The following is a 12,072-nucleotide window of genomic DNA, read 5'->3' on the forward strand; positions in this document are numbered from 1 at the left end:
CACTTATCTATATTGAAAAACTGGTTAGCTACACCTACCTAATTCTATTTAAATACCTTAGCATTATAAAAAAGCATGAAAGAGTCCTCTGACTTTTAAAAGCTGCACAACACTTCCATCTTCACGGGTTAGATCTACCAGTGGTGTTCACCAGGGGGGTTTCAGGGGCACCAAATGATTGTTTGATCATGTTTTAAAAGGTTATTTTTATTCAAAAGTTGAAAATAACCGATGTGTTTAAGTGGGTTTCTTTTGGGAAAGGTTGTCGCTATTTGTCTCTCTTTCACTTACAAACCTTTTGCATGAAAATGATGAAGACCCTTTGGTAAAATAGGCACAAGAAAATACATTTTTGCAGACTGCCATTGAATATCTTCCTAAAAGCTAAAGGAAGGACAGACTCTTCCCAACTCCCCTCTCACCAGTGAAACCTGACCCCCCACACCTGCCCCTTTATGGTCCATTAGCCTCACACTCACATTCACACACACACACACACACACACACACACACACACACACACACACACACACACACACACACATACACACACGAACTCTGTTGTGAAGAGTCACCTCGTCTTCAGATTTAATCTACAGCTCAGGACATTCTCACGCCTCCAGCTGCTCACATGTGTTCATCCGAGGATCACTGTCACTAACATGTAGAGAAAACCGTGTGTGTGTGTGTGTGTGTGTGTGTGTGTGTGTGTGTGTGTGTGTGTGTGTGTGTGTATGTATGTGTGTGTGTGTGTGTGTGTGTGTGTGTGGGTGTGTGTGTGTGTGTGTGTGTGTGTGTGTGTGTGTGTGTGTGTGTGTGTGTGTGTGTGTGTGTGTGTGTGTGTGTGTGTGTGTGTGTGTGTGTGTGTGTGCCCTCTCTTTTCCTCTCTTCTGGGTATATTAACCTGTCTCTGACCCAGGTAATGATTCCTCTCTCTCAACATTTACACGTCAGCTCAGCCTGAGAGTCTCCACGCTTCATTTCCTGGAACAGACAGCAGCAGGGCAGACTAATCTCCATATGCAACTATAGACTTCAATCTTTTGGTCTAAAACCTCTTTTTAATCATGTTCTCGTGCTCCCTCCCTGCAGAGAAGCTAGCCGAGGCTCAGCGTCGCTCAGCCACGCTGCAGAATGAGCTGCAGTCGTCTCTGGACGCTCAGCGCGAGAGCAACGCTCCGCCCGGCCTGCGGAGACGTAAGACCATGTTCCACCTGTCCCAGGAGGAGCGCTGCAAACACCACAACATCAAGGACCTGAAGCTGGCATTCAGCGAGTTCTACCTCAGCCTCATCCTGCTGCAGAACTACCAGGTACCAGGACGATAACACCTCCTTTAGAGGAACAAACACTGATATGTCCAGATATATACATGTGGGTTTTAGTGGTTTAAAGGGGCCCTATTCTGGGCCATATCCGTATGTAGTGTTTAAAGAGTCCTCTCCTGCTGATGTTCAGGTGTATATCAGTATGTAGTGTCTCTACTTTAAAGAGTCCTCTCCTGCTGATGTTCAGGTGTATATCAGTATGTAGTGTCTCTACTTTAAAGAGTCCTCTCCTGCTGATGTTCAGGTGTATATCAGTATGTAGTGTCTCTACTTTAAAGAGTCCTCTCCTGCTGATGTTCAGGTGTATATCAGTATGTAGTGTCTCTACTTTAAAGAGTCCTCTCCTGCTGATGTTCAGGTGTATATCAGTATGTAGTGTCTCTACTTTAAAGAGTCCTCTCCTGCTGATGTTCAGGTGTATATCAGTATGTAGTGTCTCTACTTTAAAGAGTCCTCTCCTGCTGATGTTCAGGTGTATATCAGTATGTAGTGTCTCTACTTTAAAGAGTCCTCTCATGCTGATGTTCAGGTGTATATCAGTATGTAGTCTCGACTTTAAAGAGTCCTTTCCTGCTGATGTTCAGGTGTATATCAGTATGTAGTGTCTCTACTTTAAAGAGTCCTCTCATGCTGATGTTCAGGTGTATATCAGTATGTAGTGTCTCTACTTTAAAGAGTCCTCTCCTGCTGATGTTCAGGTGTATATCAGTATGTAGTGTCTCTACTTTAAAGAGTCCTCTCCTGCTGATGTTCAGGTGTATATCAGTATGTAGTGTCTCTACTTTAAAGAGTCCTCTCCTGCTGATGTTCAGGTGTATATCAGTATGTAGTCTCGACTTTAAAGAGTCCTCTCCTGCTGATGTTCAGGTGTATATCAGTATGTAGTGTCTCTACTTTAAAGAGTCCTCTCCTGCTGATGTTCAGGTGTATATCAGTATGTAGTGTCTCTACTTTAAAGAGTCCTCTCCTGCTGATGTTCAGGTGTATATCAGTATGTAGTGTCTCTACTTTAAAGAGTCCTCTCCTGCTGATGTTCAGGTGTATATCAGTATGTAGTCTCGACTTTAAAGAGTCCTTTCCTGCTGATGTTCAGGTGTATATCAGTATGTAGTGTCTCTACTTTAAAGAGTCCTCTCATGCTGATGTTCAGGTGTATATCAGTATGTAGTGTCTCTACTTTAAAGAGTCCTCTCCTGCTGATGTTCAGGTGTATATCAGTATGTAGTGTCTCTACTTTAAAGAGTCCTCTCCTGCTGATGTTCAGGTGTATATCAGTATGTAGTGTCTCTACTTTAAAGAGTCCTCTCCTGCTGATGTTCAGGTGTATATCAGTATGTAGTCTCGACTTTAAAGAGTCCTCAATCTGGAGGGAACACAGAGATTTTACTTGCACAAAAACCTATAAAACACAATACAGGAAACCAAAAATCCCTAAAAAGCATACAGGGCTTCTTTTAGTAAGTGTATTGTTCCCCCCTGGTCTGAAATGAAATAAACCCTCCTATCTCTGAGTGAGTTTCTAACTGTTGAATCCTCGTTGTCGTCCACAGAATCTGAACTTCACGGGTTTCCGTAAGATCCTGAAGAAGCACGATAAGATCCTGGACACCCCCCGCGGGGCCGACTGGCGCGTGGCTCATGTGGAGGTGGCGCCTTTCTACACCTGCAAGAAGATCACTCAGCTCATCTCAGAGACAGAGGTGCACACACACACACACACACACACACACACACACACACACACACACACACACACACACACACACACACACACACACACACACACACACACACACACACACACACACACACACTATTAAACACAGATAAACTCATGATATGTTGTTGTGTGTGTTTGCAGACTATCGTGACCACAGAGCTGGAGGGAGGCGACCGTCAGAAGGCCATGAAGAGGCTCAGAGTTCCTCCTCTGGGGGCGGCTCAGGTCAGTTCAGCTGATACACAACAGGAAGTACTATCCGCCATCTGTCTGTGTGTCATTTGGTTCATTTACAAGTAGGCAGGGATGCTGCAATAGATGAGAGTAACACATGCGTCACTTCCTGGAGAAATTACGGCCCCCGCCCAACTTTTGGGGGAAAACACACTTCAGATTCAGAAGTTTTCAGCAATCACATAAAAGAATTAAGAAAAACGCGCTTTTTTTTATCTACAAGAAGCCCAATTGTGATGGTCATACATGCGAACTGTTAAAAAATGTCACTAGGTATCCATCATCTGTGTTAATTTGAATCAATAGGGAACACATATGACACTTCCTGGCGAATTTACGGCCCGCCAACTTTTCGGGGGACAATACTGCATCAGAGCGAAGCTGAAAATAATAGTGTCCTCATGTCTTAAAGCTGCTGAGTCATATATTGCACCTCAAATAACAAATACATCCAGAGTTACGGTTTCTTTGCTTCCTCTACAGAAAAAAGGACAGTAAAAGAAACTCAGAAATCTCAGTTTCAGTGCCTGACATAATTTCCCTATTTATTTAAATTAAACAAAAAATCGACGCAGATCATTGATCTCCAGGGACATTTTCTAATAGTTTGTCTGTCTGACCATCATAATTTTCTTAATTTTTTGATGTGATTGTTGAAAACTTCAGAATCTGTATTTACCGCCATTCAAATCACAGCGAATGTTTTCCCCCAAAAGTGTGTTACTCTCATCTATTAGGTAACTGAAGCAATAGTGTGTCATATTTGTCACTCTCATCATGACATTATTAGTCTCCATCTGTTACTGGATAGTTATAAAAGACCTCAGTATGCTCTCCATGTCTCTGAATATCCCACCGTTGATATCTGAGTCTCACTGTATCGTTGTTTTTAAGACGCTGCTGGTGAGTACAGGTTGAAAACAGAAGGTGAGAGGTTTGTTTTGAGAGGGATGGAGATGGAAAGAAGGAGAAACCATAAGAGGCTTTCATTGATTTTATAAGTGCCTTCTTAATGTTGAACAGGATATCTTTCAGAAGCTAGTGGCACTTTACCTCCATATGTAATATCTACTGTTATTAATGCATTAATTACTGTCAGCTTTGAAATATATGTGCTTTGTGACTATTGATCTCTACGTCCACCCTGCAGGCGTGTGTATAATATACATATGATCAAGCAGATAAAAGCAGCTCTATATGGAGATGTGTTTGATGAAGAGTTGTAGTTGCATAATAATGTGTTAATATGTAAAATACAATACATTATGTGTTATTATTTGATGTCTTTTCCATTATTAATGTCTGTGTTTGCTCTCTTCCTGCTGCAGCCCGCTCTGGCCTGGACGACCTTTCGTGTTGGACTTTACTGCGGCTTCTTCATCATCCTCGCCATCGCCTTCATTCTCTCTGGTGAGCAAAAATCTCGTTGACATTCATTAATTTTTTTAATGTTAGATTTTTTTAAAAGCAGGAAATCCTGTGCTGCCGTGACGTATTTATTTAGGCCGACCCTGAAGGCAGCATGACTCTCTATAAAAAGACAATGGGATTTCTCCATGTGATTTGGGATTATTGCAGAAAATAATCTCTGTGGCAAACAAACGTTTATGATATTTACACGTTTAGTTCAGCAGGATACGCTCCACATGTTAACACCACTTTATGATTTCTGAAGTAAAAAGCTAACGTTAGGCTATAAAGGAACTACAGCACGGTCACATGACTTCACGTCACCACCGCTAAGCTAAAGGCGGCTAATGTTGGGTTATAAAGGAACTACAGCACGGTCACATGACTTCACGTCTCCACCGCTAAGCTAAAGGAGGCTAATGTTGGGCTATAAAGGAACTACAGCACGGTCACATGACTTCACGTCACCACCGCTAAGCTAAAGGAGGCTAATGTTGGGCTATAAAGGAACTACAGCACGGTCACATGACTTCACGTCACCACCGCTAAGCTAGAGGTGGCTAATGTTGGGCTATAAAGGAACTACAGCACGGTCACATGACTTCACGTCTCCACCGCTAAGCTAAAGGTGGCTAATGTTGGGCTATAAAGGAACTACAGCACGGTCACATGACTTCACGTCTCCACCGCTAAGCTAAAGGTGGCTAATGTTGGGCTATAAAGGAACTACAGCACGGTCACATGACTTCACATCTCCACCGCTAAGCTAGAGGTGGCTAATGTTGGGCTATAAAGGAACTACAGCACGGTCACATGACTTCACGTCTCCACCGCTAAGCTAAAGGTGGCTAATGTTGGGCTATAAAGGAACTACAGCACGGTCACATGACTTCACGTCTCCACCGCTAAGCTAAAGGTGGCTAATGTTGGGCTATAAAGGAACTACAGCCCGGTCACATGACTTCACGTCACCACCGCTAAGCTAAAGGAGGCTAATGTTGGGCTATAAAGGAACTACAGCATGGTCACATGACTTCACGTCACCACCTCTAAGCTAAAGGAGGCTAATGTTGGGCTATAAAGGAACTACAGCATGGTCACATGACTTCACGTCACCACCGCTAAGCTCATTCAGACACTTGTTAGCAACCAACGTTTTTTAATTCACCAGTGTGGTATTTACTGACGTATTTCAAGTTGTAGAATAAAAATCTCTTCAGCTTGTGTTAACCACACACCTTATTTCAGGATAACAACCAAATACACATTGAAGAGGGAACAGGAAGTAATGAAATGCTGACTCTTTTCAGGGTTTGAGATATATCAAATGAAAGCATCCTCTGTGTTTTTTCAGGTGCTGTGTTCGTCCGCTTTGAGAACGTTTGGCCTCTGGTGCGTATCTACCGCGGCGGCTTCCTGTTGATCCAGTTCCTCTTCCTGTTGGGCATCAACACTTACGGATGGCGGCAGGCCGGAGTCAACCACGTGCTCATCTTCGAGATCAACCCCCGAAACAACCTCTCACACCAACACCTGTTCGAGGTCAGGACTGGAACGTTTTTTACTCTGAAATTCAAGATTCAAGGCTTTTATTGTCATGTGTGCATTAGCTACGATGTAGATATGTCAATGAACATCTGAGGTCACAGACTCCTCCAACAGAGCAACACAATAACACAGATAAAATAGTGCAAGTAAATAAAATAAAATATAATATAGTAGAAATAGTGCAGAATAGTCTATATACAAGTAATTGGAATATTGATGTATTAAGTTACAAACAGATTAGTGTTATGGATGTTCTTTCAAAGGTTCAGGTGTTTAACAGTCTTATGGGATACATAAAGAAACACAGCTTTGTTTTTTTAGTTAAAAATGAGTGATCATGCATTTTCTGAAATATGCAGATTTTATTCCATTCAGCTGAACATACCTAATGTCCACAGGGTTTGATTTATACTCTGGAATAACAAATCACAACATGGTTTGCATATAATTATTCAGATTGCCTTGTTAATTGTGATGATAAGCGTCTGTGAGTTTTTAGAAAAGCGCTATATAAGTGTCATGTATTATTATTATTTTTATTATTTGTCAAAAGTGCTTTCTTCTTGTATGGATGATCAATTGATGTACAATAGTAGAGACTAAGCTGAACACTAGTACCTTTGAGCTTTGAACCTCAATGTACCAAATGTATTTTCTATGTGTCTTCAATCAAAAAGTGCTTTCTCCTAATACCTCTTTGTGTTGTTTCTGTGCAGATTGCGGGTTTCCTGGGAGTGTTGTGGTGCCTCAGCATCCTCTCCTGCCTCTACTCGGACTACACTTACCTCCCCATGCAGATCAACCCGCTCATCCTCTACGGCTTCATGCTGCTCTTCCTCATCAACCCCTTCAAGACCGGATACTACAAGTCTCGCTTCTGGCTCCTCAAGCTATTGGTCAGTAGCACGATTATTTACTGCAGCGTAATTCAATTATATGGCCGTGGTAAAAGGAAGGATTTAATTAAAGCTGAGCCAAACAGTCAGGGTTAATGGATACACAAAGGGAATTGCTGAGTCAGATGTAAACAGGCTTTTTATAGGACTGCCATACCAAAATAAATGCAAACAAGATGAGACAATGTGAGATAACAGATCAGTGTGTGGGCTGGAGATTTGCATATGGTAATAACACGGAGTAAATTTGAATTGCAGCACAATTACTCAAACAAAAGTAACCCCACTTTTTAATCAGATAATTTACCTTAAAGGTCCCATGTCATGCTTTTCTGGTTATTACCCGTCCCCTTGTGTGTTATGAAGGTTTTTCTGCAGAGTCACAAACCCTCAAAGTACACTCTGTAGGGAGTAAAACTCTAACACAGAAAATACCTGTCTATGCTGCTCCAGAACGCCTCGTTGGACATTTCTCTTTTTCCATTGTTTACTTCTTGGGTATAGTGACGTATTTCGACTATAGTGACGTAACGTAACGGCTCCGCAGATTGGTCCAAATGGATCAATCCGTTAGGTTTGGCCCAATCCGCGGACTTCCTCACACACACACACTCAGCGGGACATTGCGAGGCTCGCTGCTGCGAGGAGCGGGACACTGTGAGCTGGCTCACTGGTGTGGGGTCGGCGAGACACCGCGGAACTCAGCCTGGGCACACACACAAACTCCCAGCCAGACTGCGGGTGTGTGTGTGTGCCCAGGCAGAGTTCCGCGGTGTCTCTCTGTCTCGCAGACGGCCACTGGGCTCACAGGGAGGAGGGGGGGCAGGAGCTCCAACAAGCCGTTTAGGACAGAGAGTGAATACACATACTATACAGAGATGCTGTGAGTTTGGAAAATTGCACAATGTAAATGTATGTTAGTAGACCTCAACAATGGAATTATGATCAGTAGAAATTGCCATGACATGGGACCTTTAACCAAGTCATATTTCCACCTTTTTAACGCTCAAATAACTGACAGAAAACTTCACCAATTATGATACGACTATACAATTTCAAAAAAAGGGTATACAGTGTAAAAATAAACATGATCAGCATCAATTCTCTTGTCCATAACACAAAACTGTATTAGGGCGTTTTGCAGAAACTCATACAATAGATTAGAAAGTCATCATCATCTTAAAATATAGAGATAACTTTTAAATGTTAAGAAATATTATGTTCATGTCTTAAGATTTAGAAATATCTTAGATCATTATGTTCTGTGTTTATTTTGTGAAATGTGATGAATCCTTGTATCTATTACGATGTCCAGCAGTGGCTCAGTCAGTAGGGGCTTGGACTGGAAGCTGTAGGGTCACCGGTTCAAGTCCCCGACCAGACCTAAATATGGAGTGTGGACTGCTACTTGGAGAGGTCCCAGTTCACCTCCTGCCCTGCCGTGGTGCCCTTGAGCAAGGCACCAGACACCCCCCTCACCCCCCCCCCACTCCCATTGCTCCCCGGGCGCTGTACAATAGCTGCCCACTGCTCCTAGTACTAGACTCCTTGTACTAGGACGGGTTAAAAGCAGAGAACACATGTCACTGTGTGTGCTGTGTGCTCTGCATGTGTGACCATTAGAGAGGGGTTCATCCCTCCCATTCTATCTTCTATATTAATTGTTAGGGATATGAAGCATTTAAAGATACTCCTAAAACAAAACAAGCATTAAAAAACTAAAAAAAGATAATTTCTGTCACAGAGTTTAATTAGTATGTTAGATTAAAAGATATTAAAACTGGTCACTGAGGCCCCAGAAAACAATTACTGGAGATACATGTGTCCTGTTATCTTGTTTTCGAGCTGCTGCACTGTGCTGCTGACACAATTTGAATATTGTGTGTGTGTGTGTGTGTGTGTGTGTGTGTGTGTGTGTGTTTGTGTGCGTGTGCGTGTGCATGTGTTTGTGTTTGTATCTTTATCAGACACAATGAACGCATGTAAAATTCAGATATGTATCTCAAGCCTCATGTTTACAAAACCCTCCTGTGTGACTGTTCTTTGTCTAAGCCGAGCTGCAGGGTGTGTGTGTGTGTGTGTGTGTGTGTGTGTGTGTGTGTGTGTGTGTGTGTGTGTGTGTGTGTGTGTGTGTGTGTGTGTGTGTGTGTAGGGGGGGGTGTAGTGAGACAGAGGGCAGAGGGTTGAGAGATAATAGAAAGCAGCCTGGTCCCAGGGGAGGTGGAGGGTTGTGACTGTGCAATCATTACAGGCACAGATCTATCAGTATGCTGATGCCCTGAGCTCCTCTTCCTCCTCCTCTTCCTCCTCCTCCTCCTCCTCTTCTTCTTCCTCCCCCTCCTCATATTCTTGTCCTTCCCTTTACAACTCCCCATCCTCCTCAGAATATCGCTCCCTCAGCCCTCCTCCACTCATGCGGCTTCATAATCATACTCAGTTTTTATTGGCTCTCAGTAATCGTAAAAGCTGATAGGAGCTGTTTCTTTTTCAAGGCCGTCGTACACAATCCCTAAAGGAGTCGTATCCTGTCCTACTGATCAATCTGAGAATAAATACAGGGTTCAATCCCAGATCAAATGGACGTTAGAGGGGGTCTTGAACATGTTGCCTTCAGTTATTTTGATGTTGTGTTATGATCAGATTGTATAGCATTGAATCAGACCGTATCGTATCAGATCATTTTGTATCGAATTGTGTCATATCGCATTGTATGGTATCAGATAGTATAGTATCGTATTGTTCGATGTCGTATTGTACCAGATAGTATCGTACAGTATCGTATCGTTTTGTGTCGTAGTACCAGATTGTATCGTATCAGATCATATTATATCAATCGTATCACATCATATCGTAACGTAACGTATCAAACGGTTGTGTATCGCCTCTTCTGGTCTCATATCGTATCATATTGTAACATTTCAGAACATATCGTAATGCATCGTATCATTTCGTATCATATCATATCGTATTCTATCATATGGTATCGGATCGTACGGTGTTGCTTCATATCGTATCGTGTCAGATCGTATCTTATTGAATCTTATCGTATATATCTATCTATTCAATACCACATTGTTATTACAATTATTTATTGTTATTGGCTTTCGGAATCTTTAAGCGTTGGTTGAACAGATTCGCGGAATATTAACATTTGAACACACTTAAAGAAATAAATACCAAAATAGGCACTAAGAATAATTTCTATTGACAAAGTTCAAAGGGTACAGGACATTGAAATCTCATCACTGAGGCCTCGGAAAACAATTAAGGGTTATATGTGTCTCCTATTGCAATTGATGACTTACCTTGTTGTCATATTGTGCCGCTGTCACAATGTAAATATGCCTTTCATTACGACACTTTAGAAGCAATGTTCATTATCCGATGAAACAATCTGTTGTTGTTTCTCGCGGTGCTTTAAAATGCTTTCATGCCAGGCGTGATTATTTCTTCTGATCATAAACACCAGACAGAGGACAGAGATTTCTTTATAGGACAAACTGCAGATTACTGCTGTTTGCTGAAGGAATGAAACCCCTCCAGCTCTGCAGAGGACTTAGCCTTGAGACACAGATGGAGTATAGAAGAGATCAATACAGCCTCTGATTGACAGGTGGAGAGAGATGGGTAATGGGTGGATATGTATAAGAGAAAAAATATCCATTTTCTCTGACATTTCCAGAAGTGTTTGAATGGTGAGAGGCGTGCAGTGGCTCCTGAATGTCACATGTGGCCTGAGGGGGGGAATGGAAACAGATCATTTTACAAAGCTCGGTCAATAACGGAGCTGCTGCCAAAAGTCAAATCCCAAATAACATGAGAGCACGATACACACCCTGTGTTTGTGTAGAGACACACACATAGAGACACACGTAGAGACACACATAGACACACACGTAGAGACACACATAGACACACACGTAGAGACACACACATAGAGACACACGTAGACACACACGTAGACACACACGTAGAGACACACATAGACACACACGTAGAGACACACGTAGACACACACGTAGAGACACACGTAGAGACACACGTAGACACACACGTAGACACACATAGACACACACGCAGAGACACACGTAGACACACACGTAGACACACATAGACACACACATAGAGACACACGCAGAGACACACGTAGACACACACGTAGAGACACACGTAGAGACACACGTAGACACACACGTAGACACACATAGACACACACGCAGAGACACACGTAGACACACACGTAGAGACACACACATACACACACACATAGAGACACACACATAGACACACACACATAGACACACACATAGACACACACACATAGAGACACACACATAGACACACACTCATAGAGACACACACATAGACACACACTCATAGAGACACACACATAGACACACACTCATAGACACACACACATAGACACACACACATAGAGACACACACATAGACACACACACATAGACACACACATAGACACACACACATAGACACACACATAGACACACACACATAGAGACACACACATAGACACACACACATAGACACACACACATAGACACACACATAGACACACACACATAGAGACACACACATAGACACACACTCATAGACACACACACATAGACACACACATAGACACACACACATAGACACACACATAGACACACACACATAGACACACACACATAGACACACACACATAGACACACACACATAGACACACACACACTATCGGGGCGTCCTGCAGGAGGCTCAGACCTCTCATGTGTTACTGATCATTAAAGGAGGTTGTTGCACGCCTTACCCTCCTTTACTGATTAACTGCACACTAATTCATAGTTTCTAATTAGGTTCAAGTGTTGGAAGGATGTATGATTTAAACACTTGATAACAATAGTTTCTTTACAAATACATTTTAAACAAGCCTTAAACA

General features: G+C 42.5%; 1 protein-coding gene across 1 annotated transcript in view; it reads left to right on the forward strand.

Annotated features, from left to right (window-relative positions):
* The window catches only part of LOC117497699 (xenotropic and polytropic retrovirus receptor 1 homolog), a 30,933-nt gene that overhangs the window by 3,100 nt on the left and 15,761 nt on the right, over positions 1 to 12,072 (forward strand). The window contains exons 3-8 of the mRNA XM_034149704.1: positions 1,093 to 1,313; positions 2,879 to 3,028; positions 3,190 to 3,273; positions 4,611 to 4,692; positions 6,047 to 6,234; positions 6,957 to 7,136. Coding sequence (XP_034005595.1) covers positions 1,093 to 1,313; positions 2,879 to 3,028; positions 3,190 to 3,273; positions 4,611 to 4,692; positions 6,047 to 6,234; positions 6,957 to 7,136 — 905 coding nt within the window. The remainder of the gene's footprint in view (positions 1 to 1,092; positions 1,314 to 2,878; positions 3,029 to 3,189; positions 3,274 to 4,610; positions 4,693 to 6,046; positions 6,235 to 6,956; positions 7,137 to 12,072) is intronic.

The sequence above is a fragment of the Trematomus bernacchii genome, unplaced genomic scaffold (assembly GCF_902827165.1).
Source record: "Trematomus bernacchii unplaced genomic scaffold, fTreBer1.1, whole genome shotgun sequence".
In the NCBI taxonomy this organism is placed as follows: domain Eukaryota; kingdom Metazoa; phylum Chordata; class Actinopteri; order Perciformes; family Nototheniidae; genus Trematomus; species Trematomus bernacchii.